Source organism: Cyprinus carpio, chromosome B2, assembly GCF_018340385.1.
Source record: "Cyprinus carpio isolate SPL01 chromosome B2, ASM1834038v1, whole genome shotgun sequence".
Classification (NCBI taxonomy): Eukaryota; Metazoa; Chordata; class Actinopteri; order Cypriniformes; family Cyprinidae; genus Cyprinus; species Cyprinus carpio.
The window spans coordinates 3,785,196-3,798,726 of NC_056598.1; the positions used below are offsets into that span (position 1 = coordinate 3,785,196).

Below are 13,531 nucleotides of genomic sequence, written 5' to 3' on the forward strand. Positions count from 1 at the left end.
TTTGGCTTCACTCGACAACTCTTAGACTCAGACTTAGAACTCTTACAGGTTTTTATTCAAATTCAGATACCTTGAAATTCAGATACTTTGATACTCTGATACTTTAATATTTTAGTATTTTAATACTTAATATTGTGGTACTTTTGATTTAAAACAAATAACTGTTTGTGTTTTAATTACAATTGTATTAATGTTTTGATTAATACTGGTTGGGTTCAATCCATCATAAATGGATTGTTATTAAAAATGTACTAACATTGGATTTACATTTTCTATATTTGAAGGTTGTTATTATTATCAAGAACTTTATTTCCAAGTTATGATTTGTGGTTTCTGTTCTCTATATTCTTTTTAATAAATTTACATATTATTACACCTTGACTGTCTGAATTGGATTAAATTTTGCATCAGAATGTAAACACAACATGTTAAACTGTCTTCCTTATAAAACCGATGTGCAATATCCCTCACTTGTAAACAAGTACTTTGGAATGCAGATGTTGTCGATCTAATAATCTTTAAAATATTTGTAACAGAAGACAGAAAGCAAAGAGAATTGTACCCGTTAGAAGGCTAGCTGTCATACTTTTTGCTCCATAGATTTCTCAGGATAGGTAAAGTAAGTCATAAAGTAAGTCATAAGTCATATTTGCACAACAGGACCTGGCAGACTTCACATCCACTGTCTTGTCACTGTTGAGAAACGGATCAAATATTATCAAAACAGCAAACCATGGATGACTAGACACCTCAGGCAGCTGTTGAGGGGCCGAGACACAGCCTTAAGGTCTGGAAACATGGAATTATACAGCGCTGCCAGATCCAACTTAAAGAAAGGTATCAATGAGGCAAAAGCATCTTACAGAAGAAGAATAGAGGGACATTTCAGTGAGGGGGACTCCCGGAGTGTCTGGCAGGGCATTAAGTACCTCACAAACTTGAAGGGCCCTAAAGATCTAACCAGCAGCACCAGCAGTAACCTGGCTGAGGAGATCAATTATTTTTTTTTTTATAACAGAGGCAGAGACCAGGCTCACATCAGCACCATCTACACACAACCTGACACTCACTGTGAGTAAGGAGGATGTCAGGAGAGTGTTCCGGAGAAAACTGGGATTAAAGTTAATCCCGATGAGTTTGCTTACAGAGATGAGATCCAAAAACTCGGATAATAACTTGATATTCAACTCCTCAAAAACAAAAGAGTTGGTGATAGATTTTAGAGTGAAAAGTGAAGAGCATGCCCCTATTTATATCAAAGGGGAAACTGTAGAGAAGGTCAGTGATCTTAAAAACTTGAGAACATATACATCTCTCAGGATCTCACATGGTCTGCCAACACCAATGCCCTTGTAAAAAAAAAGCACAGCAGAGACTGTACTTCTTGAGGTCACTGAGGAGAGTCAACTTGTCACAGGAATTGCTGCTGTCTTTTTACAAATGCTCCGTGGAGAGTATTATTACTTACAACATCCTGGCGTGGTTTAAAAGATGCACTATGACTGATAAAAATGCTCTGGAGAGAGTGAGGAAGTCAGCCCAGAGCATTATAAAAACACAGCTTCCCTCACTGACTGACATATATGGAACCAGAAGCTTGTGTCGCGTGGCACGCATAATTCAAGATCCAGGAAACACCCTGTTCACATTAGCTACCTTCTGGGAGGCGTTACAGGGTTATTCAGGCTCACACCTCCAGGCTTATGAACAGTTTTTATCCAAGTGCAATTAGAGAACTAAATGCATAAATCACACAAAGGATTTTTTCGAACACTATGGAACTGTGCAATATTTACATATGTGCAATACATACAGTATATACATACACATATCCGTGGTGTGTGGTTTGATTTATTTATTTTTCTTGGAATGTTTTTTTTTTTTTTACCACAAGGAGTTGCAAATTGTATCTCACTGAACAAACGTGCAGTGACAAGAAAAATATTTATTAATTCATTCATTTATTCATTCATTCATTCATTCATTCAATTAATCACTTCGTTTTTAGTTTGTGGGGCAATTCACAGAAATATTTTAATTTAAATTAAAGAGTTTGACACTTCACCCAAATATGATCATTTACTCACCCTCATGTCATTACAAACATTTTTCTGGCATATATTTTTCACTGTTTTAATTATTTAAACTTGAAATATTATGCAATACAACTCATTGGGTATAAAACAATTTGAAATCCACTAACATTGTGTTTCAAGAATGTTGTCAATGACAATAGATTTTAAAGGTAATTTATATGTATTTTCATTTGCTGAGGTATTTTATTCAGTTTTGAGGAGATTTAAGCACATTTCAAATACTACACACAAATCACCACTTTGCAATTGTGCACTTTGCAGACTGGGACATTGCATTAAAAATAATAAATATGTTCATCTTCTAACTTGTATGGGGATGATATATATAAAATAGCAAACCAAATGAAATCAAATTCACATTTTAACAAATTCCTGGACTGTTAGATGAAAAAAAAAGGGGAAAAATATATCACATGTATTTTCAGCACACCAATTTGAACTATTAGAAACCAATATACAACACCACTGCTGGGGAAAACAAATGTGTATAGCTGTAAACATGAAATCTTAAAATATAGATGTAGCTTTTGTTCATGTGACAACTAGTCCCAATATGTCCTACATTACATTTAACATTAATATATAAGAACTAATATCTCCGATATAATGTTGAGTAAATGAAGTGGACAGAGCTGATGTTTTGTTTTACCACTGTATACTATTTTTATTATTTTCAGGCCTTCCAGACGGAACCTTTGTTATAGAGTTCCTTGGTGCGTCTTTTTTCCCTGGTTCAGAATCACAATAAGGAACAACAAAAGGAGGCAAGAAGTTTAATATATTTATTATATATATAATATATACCTCATATATCTTGTTTTTCTCTTAAACTGCAAAAAAGCAATCAGCACAGTATGTTGATATTTTTAAAAAGGTAGATTTATTATGCACAAAATTACATGTTTTTTATAAATATCTTGTTCCTATGTATGCTGTATGACCTCTGTTCTTTGCACTGATACAGTCTTTGGGCAAGACAGAGTAAATGCAAGCTCACTGAACTGTTGAAAAATTCAGGTTGTGAGATACTTCGGGATAATTTAGGACCCAGTAAATGTGAGCATGGATGTCAGTTTTAAAGCCTGCTTTCATTAAGGAATATTGTTGAAGCTTCAGTGTATGAGATCGCAGGATAATATTTAAATGAAACCTTTTAAAATCTGAGTCTGTATCTAAACTGGACGTCTTTAGTTGGCTGCATGGAGCCAAAACCCCATCGTCTGATATCAATACCTGGAATCTCTTCATTGGGATTTTTCAGCTCAAAGTCAAAGTAGGACAGCATGAGAAAGACAAACTGCTTCAGCTCATTTGTGGCGAAGAATCTTCCCGGACACATAGTGGTTCCTGCTCCCCAAGGCATGTTGTAGTACTTGAGTTTCTTTCCACCTTTGTAGAAATCAGTCTTTTTGTTTCCATCTGGCGTGAGAAAACGGTCGTACTTGAAGGTGTAGGGATCTGGGTAAACTTCTGGGTCCACCTGGACGGCTATGTAGGGGAAAACCGCCACTCTGTCGCCCTTACGGATCTTGTACTCTTGTCCGCTGGCCATGTTGATGGTCATATCCTGCAAAACAGCTCTGGTAAGGACCGGGGCAGCGGTCAGACGGAGGGTCTCCTCGACTGCGCTGTCTAGGATGGGAGTTTTAAGGAGCATGTCCCTAGTCAGGTCAATCAGCGGCCCGTCTCGTTTCACCTCCTGTCCCGTTTGTCTGAGAATCTCCTCGACTTCTTTCTTTACCGCGTTCATTGCGTCAGGGTGCTTCATCAGGTACAAGAGTAGCCAGAACGCCGCAGGACCCGTGTTTCCCTGAGACGCCCACAGAAGCAGAAACATGAATCGATCCTGCATGAACTCCTGCATGCCCTGTTCATCTCTCACTTGTTGCTGGTCACTGACCCAGCCGCTGATGTTGTCTCTGGATCTCATCTTCTCTACTGAAAGCGTGCTCCAGAACAGCCTCTTCAAACGCTCAGCCTCCATCTTCTCGCTGGGTCCCAGGACACCATAAGTCAGATTCGGGAATAACTGGTCATATTTTCTGAATTCCTTGAAAAGTTCGTCCGAATGCTGTCGGTCAATTTCCTTCGCTTTGTCCAGAGTTCCTGTACTTTTGACCGACTCGTTCCCGAACAGAGCCAGATAGCCAGCGCGAAACACAATGTTGTAGCTGTATGTAAAGAGTCCGGTTTCTTGCCATTGCTTGTCATCTCCAGATCCAACACTATGGAGCATCAGATTCTGAAGATTGGACATCATGGCCTGAGTCATGACAACCAGACCATCTCCCATGAGATGCTTGGTACTTGATGCTTGGAGAACCTTGTGTTCGCTTTCCATCGACTGATAGCCAAATACTCTTGCAACCAGCTGTTCTGCAAATTTACTAAAGTCCAGCTTTGTTCTGGCCTCTTTGACCACAGAGCCAAAAGAGAATGGATCTGTGATAAAATGGAAATAAAAGCCTCCCAGCTGCACTGTGAAAATATCTCCGTGTTTTTCTTTCATTCTCTGCAGGAATTTGGCCGTGTCCTTCCTGAATTCCAGCACATGGCCAAACCAGGGAATAGGGCCCTTATCTAGAGGGGGCTCTCCAGCTCGTCTGCGGCGAAAAGACCCCAGAAGGTAGAGGGCACCTATGACAGAGACAAATAGAGCAAGCAGGATTTGGAGGAGGCTGCCCATGTTCCTCTTTGGTGTTCTCTTGGCTGCACTCTGCTGTTTTTAATTCCTCTTTTCTGGCAACTGTGTTTATGTCCCGCCCCTGCTCTCATCATGTGACCTCATGCAGTGGAAGAAATGACTCTCAGTGACCCTAAAGTTTCTTTACAATATTGTTTATTGTCTCCGTAGATACCATTTTTGTAATTATATCATGTTTTGTGCCATATTTTGCAACATCAGACACTATCAGTTTTTAATAAACATTAAATCATTTAATTTTTAAAACTAATGCTATATTTACTAATAAATGGTCTGAGAAAAGGACAAATAGGGGAAAAACTAGTTTAGGGGCCATTTCTCACAATCAGATAGCTACTTATTAGCATGCATATTACTAGCATGTTGGCTGTTTATTACTTATAAATCCCATATTAATGTCTTATTCTGCATAACCATTTTTTAGATCCCTTAATCATATCCCATACCTAAATTTAACACCTATCTTACTAACTATTAATAAGCAGCAGATTAGAAGTTTATTGAGGCAAAAGTTGTACTTAATAGTTAGTTAATAGTGAAAATTTGTCCTCAAAAGTGTGACCAAAATGGGATTTCAGTCACAAACTGTAAGAACAACAGATTAATAAAACAATGAGCTAAATTAAGAGTTTAATACTAATTATTCACATACTATGGGTAGCTGTGAGGAAACAGCAGTGAAGAATAATTTAGTATGTAATGTCTAGCTCCTACATAACATTCTGCAGATAATGTAGTGATGTAGAAGGGAAAGGATCAAGGCTATTCTTATCACTGAGATAAGAGAGATCTGGTTGCAGTAGTTAGACATGACCTTGATGGTGCAATAAAGGTTACCTTCAATCACTGCCTATTGCTTAATGCCTTCCAATAGCTACATTTACTTTACACACAGCTGAGCAATAATGAATTAGATAATGCAATGAAAGTGGTGTTCCTTTGTCCAGGCCAACAGAGACAGTCAAAATGCAAACTGAAATGGTGGAGTTTTCAGGTTGAAACAACAGGTAAAACTATTTATCATCTGTGTAAACAGAGAAGTTGTGTGTGGAGTATATTTCAAACATTAAAACAGGTCATAATGTAATGCCTTATTTAGTAAGACTTGGCCATCGTTGCATGATAGATCATGATGAGTAACGGTCCCTAGAGTGTATGTCATTTTTTTTCCAGCCCAAAGGGTGCTTCATCCTACTTTGCTAATAAAATGTCTAACAAGTAAACAATATACAGTTGCCGGAATAAACCTCTCAAAGTTCCAAGAAACAGCGTAACTCTAGTTTGGTATCTGAATGTAAACACAAAGTGACCTACCTTGGAAATATTTAAAGGGATCGTTCACCTAAAAATAAAAATTCTATCATAAATTACTCTCCCATATGTTGTTCCAAACCCGTAAAAATTTCATTCCTCTTTGGAACACAAATGAAGATATTTGCAATGAAATCTGAGAGGTTCCTGTCCCAAGTGTTGGGAGTAACTTTTTACAAGTAATATGAGTTACGTAATCAGATTACTTTTTTTAAGTAGCTAGTAAAGTAACGAGAAAATAGTTACTTTTTCAAATGACTTATCAGTTGCCAAAAATATTTTTTATAAAAAACAAAACAAAAAAACAAATATGCAAGCCCCAGACGTAATGCAAAAGTAACGCAATGCATTACTTTCCATAAAAAGTAACGAAATTAGTTACTTTTTTTGTAAAGTAACATTTCTTTTAAAAGTAACTTTCCCCAACACCGCCTGTCCCTCCATTGACAGCATACACATCTATCACTTTCAAGGCCCAGAAAGGTAGTAAAGAAGAGGCGATGGAAATGCTTTTTGTGCACAGAAAAACAACCAACAATTTCTTCACTTCCACATCAATCTCTAATGCATGTTCATGAAAGCACTGTGACACATGTATGTTGCGTTGATGCAAGAGCAGACGTTTTCATGATACAGCCCGTCTCTGAAGTGTTGCACTGAAGAGGAATTGTGTATGCAATTCTGCATTGATCCTACTTAAGGTCTTGGTTTATTTATTTATTCATTTTTTAAACTTGCTTTATATCTTTGATCTCATGTGCACTGACTACTAGCGCTTTGATCTCTTCCCGCCTGAACACTATTTTGTTCTCCACTGAACCATCTGAGAAATGGCTTTATTTCACTTTTAATAAAGGTTTACCAATAGCTAGCATCAGCACAAATCTTCTTTTGGTGATAAAAAATAAATAAATAAATAAATAAAAAATTCCGTCAGGATTTACTAAAGTCACGCAGTGAAACATTAGCCATGAAAAGGTTTAGACAGTTAATTTTACAGCTGACCTTAATGCATATGCATTTGTAGGAGTTTCTCTTTCAGACACTACATTTATGGGAGAAAAGTATTTAATTAAATCGTGCAACATGATTTACTAAGGATTGCTGCAATCAGTTTACAGGTCAGTCATGCAGTTACAGACTGCAGACTAAGGCAGTATACATTGGAAACAAACACAGGATACACATGTATTGTGGTTTGACTTTAACATCCGTCTATTCTCCAAAACCACTCTTCCTCTGTAGGGGCACAGGCAGGGCCGTGCACAGGGGGGTGGCCCCTTTACCCTCATCGGCTGAGGTGCCCGTCTCAACACCCCCCACCCTCACCTGAGCTCAAAGCCTTCTGTTACCGCTCCGCTAAAGATCCGCTGATTCCGCATTCCGCTCCGTGTTTTCCCGCCGTTCCGCAGCATCACTCACAATCTGTGTGCCGCTCTCTGGAGTAGAGATCACAGTTCCCGAAGCTCGTTCATTAACAGGTTGATGCATTACAATCCACATTACAGTCAGTGGATGATTCGCTGAATTAGCCATTTGGTAGTGCGACCGCACAGGGCCTTGTGCTTCTAGAGGGCCCTGCTCCTGGCCTGCATTTAAAGGGATAGTTCACCCAAAAATGAAAATTATGTCATTAATGACTCACCCTCATGTCATTCCAAACCCGTGAGACCTCCGTTCATCTTCGGAACACAGTATAAGATATTTTAGATTTAGTCCGAGAGCTTTCTGTTCCTCCATTGAGAATGGATGTACGGTATACTGTCCACGTCCAGAAAGGTAATAAAAACATCTTCAAAGTAGTCCATGTGACATCAGAGGGTCCGTTAGAAATTTTTTGAAGCATCAAAAATACATTTTGGTCCAAAAATATCAAAAACTACGACTTTATTCAGCATTGACTTCTCTCCCGGGTCTGTTATTAGCGCGTTCACAACCCTGCAGTTTAGTGATATCCGGGTCGCGAACGAATCACTCGATGTAACCGGATCTTCTTGAACCAGTTCACCAAATCGAACTGAATCGTTTGAAACAGTTCGCGTCAACAATAAGCATTAATCCACAAATGACTTAAGCTGTTAACTTTTTTAACATGGCTGACACTCCCTCTGAGTTCAAATAAACCAATATCCGGGAGTAATTTATTTACTCAAACAGTACACTGACTGAACCGAGCCAGATAACGAACGAAACATTGACTCGTTCTCGAGTCAAGAACCGTTTCTGTCGGACGCGTCCGATTCGAGAACCGAGAAGCTGATGGTACTGCGCATGCGTGATTCAGCGTGAAGCAGACTGACACACAGCGTGTCTGAACCGAACTGGTTCTCTTGATGATTGATTCTGAACTGATTCTGTGCTAATGTTATGAGCGCGGGTAAACCGAAGGCTTGAATCAAGGGCAATCATCGCCAATGAAGTCTTTACTTCAAGCGCAAAAGAACTGGTGAACCGTTTTCGGCAACCGGTTTATTGAATCAAACTGTCCGAAAGAACCGGTTCGCGGAAAAGAACAGAACTTCCCATCACTACCGGTGATCTGAAAACCGATGCAACCGGTTCTTGACTCGAGAACGAGTCAATGTTTCGTTCGTTATCCGGCTCAGCTCGGCGTTCATCTTCAGTTCTCTCTTCACAGCAGTTCAGTCAGTGTACTGTTTGAGTAAATGAATTACTCCGGGATATTGGTTTATTTGAACTCAGAGGGAGTGTCAGCCATGTTAAAAAAGTTAACAGCTTAAGTCATTTGTGGATAAATGCTTATTGTTGACGCGAACCATTTCAAATGATTCAGTTCGATTTGGTGAACTGATTCAAGAAGATCCGGTTACATCGAGTGATTCTTTCGCGAACCGGATATCACTAAACTGCAGTGCTGTGAACGCGCTCCTAACAGACCCGGGAGAGAAGTCAATGCTGAATAAAGTCGTAGTTTTTGATATTTTTGGACCAAAATGTATTTTCGATGCTTCAAAAAATTCTAACGGACCCTCTGATGTCACATGGACTACTTTGAAGATGTTTTTATTACCTTTCTGGACGTGGACAGTATACCGTACATACATTCTCAATGGAGGAACAGAAAGCTCTCGGACTAAATCTAAAATATCTTATACTGTGTTCCGAAGAGGAACGGAGGTCTTACGGGTTTGGAACGACATGAGGGTGAGTCATTAATGACATAATTTTCATTTTTGGGTGAACTATCCCTTTAATGTTGTTTATGTCAAATTTTTATTTCCATTTTTCCACCTATTTTGTCCTTCGAAAGACTTAAATAGTCATAGCTTATAGCCAGTATAAGACTGAGTAAAGCTGTTTGTAGTTAGGATGACAAAAAGTTTTAAACTTTTAGGCTGGTCTGCCTCAGTGGTCCATCAGCGCTCGTCAATGTCAGAATAATAGAGATCCAATCAAATCAAAGAAGGCAGGTCTTACTGTCAATGTCACAACGCAACGAGAGTTTGTGGAAAGATGGAAGTAGTACTGTATTAGAAAACTGTTTTATGATAGAAATGTTCAGCGACGATATGTCGCAAATGTTCCTTCAGAGAGTGAAGGAGAGCCTACTCTTATCAAAACATCTACAATAAAGTCTGAAATTATTACAGAGTTGTCTTCACTTTTAATTGTATATTTGTAACAGCTGTATCACTTGTATTAACAAGCATCCACCCTCTAGTGCCCCTTTTTTTTTTGGTTTGGGCCACTGCCCCTCAAAATGTCTGTGCAGGGCTCACACACACAGAGAGAGAGAGACAATTTAATGTCTTCAGTTCACTTATGCCGCATGTCTTTGATTTGTGGGGGAATCCTACAAAGACACAAAGAGAACATAGAAACTTCACACAGAAAGGCCTCTTGGCTAGAATGTGAACTGGTACCTTCAGAACACTTGATCATTTCTTAGAACCCCTTCCTTTAAAGTTTTTAAAACTAAAACATTTGCTAAATAGTTGAAATATCAATTTTACCTCCTCAAAAAAAAATCTTTTCAGCTGTTGATAAAGGCCCTAGTTATTGCCAGTGTAAGTCCTGATACAACACAGCTGATAAAAAACGGGTTCATGCACATGTTCATAGGTGGACTGCTGTCATAAACTGTAACCTCGCATTTTTGAGCTGGAGAGCGATCATTTAAATAGGCCTTGAACTTTGAATTATTGATACAGGTTTTTTGTCAGTTTGTGTGTTGCTGTGAGAGACAAGACCTTTAAACAACATATGAAGATTGAATCTGACCTTCCATTGAGAATTTCTGGGAAAAGATAAAAAAGTTCAAATATAAGATACCATTTTATGTCAAAAAATGGTGTGGCCTGGTTCTTTCATTTGGAAATTAATGTCTACATTTTAAATGATAATTTATTCAAATAAATCCTGGTAAAGACATAAAGACTACTTAGTTTAAAAAGTTTCAAAATACCACTGTATTGCATAACAATTTAAGCAAAATGTACAGCATAATAAGCTTTGGGTTTTTTATTTTATTTATTTATTTATTTATTTTTTTGTATCCAACAGTGAAGTTATGCCTTGTTGTATTTAAATGTGGATGTGTGCATACTGTGTGCTTGACTACCAAGAAACATTATTTAGCATACACTTCTGAATTTAATTTTGATTCTGATATCAAAACATCACATCTATCCAAACTTCTTGAAGATAAAATAAAAAAAGACTAAATATCCATTGAGCGTTTTTTAATTGTGCACCTAAGTTCTAACAGAGTCATTTTTTATCTGAAGGGGGAAGGGCCAAGGCTACCGTTATCTTTATGATAATTGTGTTTTGTTTAGTTGTGTTGTTGAACTGATATCTCAGAATAACTGAACTCTCGGAAGCAGTGTCAGTTCATAAGCATTTTAGTTTGACAGCAAAATTGTGATATACAGCATTGTTGTCCTTTTTTTGGACAAAGGCTCACACATGCATGAATTTGTCTTTGGTTTTATATGCTAGATCAGCCATTGCTTGTGTAAAGAACTTCAACAGATTTTATTGAAAACAATCTGTATTGGCATATAAACCCAAGCTAACATAAACAGTGAAAAGAGCAGTGAAGTGTAAACAGCATTGTTGACATAACTATTAATAGCTGCGATAAACTAAATGAAGTTTTTACATGGGCTCAGGTAAGAAGTTATTCGGTCGTTCAGCACTAATGCTCAGGTCTTGAGCTTGGTATCGCTGAACAGCCTTCAACTCTATAGCTCCACCCTGACTTGAGATGACAGATGAACTGTTGGATTCCTCCAGCAGATACTCCCTTGGACTTTTGCAGGCATTTCTGAGTCGTCGCCAGACTTTTTTGTTTAAGAAGATGTACAGAACAGGATTGATGAAAACATGCATGAAAGCAATACATTCTGTCACATGAATGGCAAAGTCAAAGTGTATGTTAGTGGTGCATGCATAAAAAACATGAAGGTCTTGCAAAGCAAACAGGAAAATGACCACACTGTAGGGAAACCAGATGAAAAAAAACATGACGGTGAATCCAGCTTCGTGTCTAAACACCTTGAACGGGCTCCTCACCTCAGCAACACATGGTAGTCTGACAGAACAAAATAGGAGCACTAGAAACGGTATGACGAACCCAAGTATATTCATCTGAAACCTTCCATAGATTTTCCAACCGACTTTATCATTGAAGTGATAAGTACAAATGTGCTGGTCGTGGAGCTTTTGAGTCCCTACGAAGCTGACATGAACAGCTGCACCCAAAACGGAGAAAAGCCACACCAAAATGCACATGACAGTATTCCTCTTTGGACTTTTGAAGATGCTGGTGGTAGAAACAACACATGCAAGGTCCATAAATCTCTCCAAGCTCTGACTAGCAACAAACAGGTTGCTGCTATACAAAGTCACCATGTAAACTAATGAGATTGCCTTACAGCTTTGATCACCAAAGATCCACTCGCTGCTGGCATACACTGCCCAGAAGGGAAGGCTCAGTGTGAAAAGAATATCCGATATGACCATGTGCAGAGGCAACACCTTCCTCAGAGTTTTGTATTTGATGAACAATATTAGAAGGGTTAAATTGGCAATAATGCTCAATGCACATGTAATGGAGTAGAACACGGGTAGAAACACATGGCTGAATTCCTTTACATGTGTCTTCTTGCAGAGCCCAAATTCCTCAAGTCCTTCTGCGTTATAATAGTCCTCATAGCTGTTGTCCTCTGGGTATAAAACATCCATGGTTCGTAATCAGCTCCGAGTCTTTGTTGCAGATTTTTGTTACTGAGAGAGAATCAGTTCCCTTTTACTTAAGAAAGTAATTCCCCATCAGTATGGCACTCCAGTACACTTGCCCTTAAGTTTTTTCAATTTATTCTTCAGGAAAACGTCTGTCTCCAGGAAACAAAACAAAGCCTGGAAAATATTAGCATGCAGTGAACACCCCCAGAACGTCTGATTAAGGCGAGGAATCAGAGGAGTCTGCTGTGCAAAAGCAATTTTTTGTTTTTAAGAGTAGACCGATTTTAACAGTAAGAGAGGAAATATGCTTTGCTGAACATTGGGAGGAGCAGGAAAACAGCAAATCAGTCTGCCTCACACACACACACACTTTAAATGCAGTAGTAGTTTTGTTTTTCTGATGTGTTTGGTTACTACTAATACATTCTGAAAATGAGAGAAATAGCTCGCCTTCTTCCAACTGGCCTTTTACCAATAAAATACTGTATGTGTGATGGCATCAACCTTAAAGAAAACTACTTTTAGGAATATTGTTAAATAAAAAAATACATATATACACACAAACCATATATATATAAATAAATATAAATAAATAAATATGGTTCCAACATAATTTTACATTATGCAGCGTATTTAGATAAACTGTAGAAAAATATTGTTAAAAGAAGAAGAGGGAAGGAAGGAAAGAGAGAAAGAAAGATGTTAATGATGAATTAAAGTTTTATTTTTAGTGATGCTTTTAATTTTTAGGTTTTAGTAGTGACAACTTGGATATTTATTTTATTAAAATGTATTTTAATTTTTACAGTTTTTTACATTGAAAACATTTTTTAACAGTGAAGATTCTGTGCACTTGTAAACCATTTTATTTTTCGGTTTAACTTTAGACTGCAGATCGAAATTAATGCTTGGAAATAGGCTTATCATTTCGAAGATGTGAGAAAATAATGCTTATTCTGAATATATAGAGAATCCAGCTTGATTCTTTAATAACAGGCAGGGAGAAAAAGGAAGGAAGGCAGACAGATGGTTGTGGGTCTAAACAGGGACGCCCATATTGTTTCTGGCCCCCCCTGAACAGCATACTAACTCGGGTCCCCTCGGTTGAAACTGTGTTCCAGGGGGCTGTTTGCATCCGGCCCCCTCTCTGATCAGGGCCCTTGGAACTGTCCCTTCCCCCCGTTATGCTACCCCTGGCTCTAAATGCAAG

At 38.3% G+C, this 13,531-nt stretch overlaps 2 protein-coding genes across 2 annotated transcripts; both read right to left on the reverse strand.

Annotated features, from left to right (window-relative positions):
• Nucleotides 1–2,953: 2,953 nt before the first annotated feature.
• On the reverse strand, nt 2,954–4,819 carry LOC109056773 (5-beta-cholestane-3-alpha,7-alpha-diol 12-alpha-hydroxylase-like). Its single transcript, XM_019073957.2, has one exon. It carries the CDS (start codon nt 4,780–4,782, stop codon nt 3,250–3,252), a length of 1,533 nt encoding a protein of 510 aa, XP_018929502.1. The 5' UTR covers nt 4,783–4,819; the 3' UTR covers nt 2,954–3,249.
• A 6,141-nt stretch (nt 4,820–10,960) lies between these two features.
• On the reverse strand, nt 10,961–12,619 carry LOC109067699 (atypical chemokine receptor 2). Its single transcript, XM_042717780.1, has one exon. It carries the CDS (start codon nt 12,319–12,321, stop codon nt 11,233–11,235), a length of 1,089 nt encoding a protein of 362 aa, XP_042573714.1. The 5' UTR covers nt 12,322–12,619; the 3' UTR covers nt 10,961–11,232.
• Between the last annotated feature and the right edge of the window lie 912 nt (nt 12,620–13,531).

What these genes read in the sequence shown, in the direction of transcription:
- LOC109056773 (XM_019073957.2), bottom strand. Translation starts at nt 4,782, where the DNA reads ATGGGCAGCCTCCTCCAAATCCTGCTTGCTCTATTTGTCTCTGTCATA.
- LOC109067699 (XM_042717780.1), bottom strand. Translation starts at nt 12,321, where the DNA reads ATGGATGTTTTATACCCAGAGGACAACAGCTATGAGGACTATTATAAC.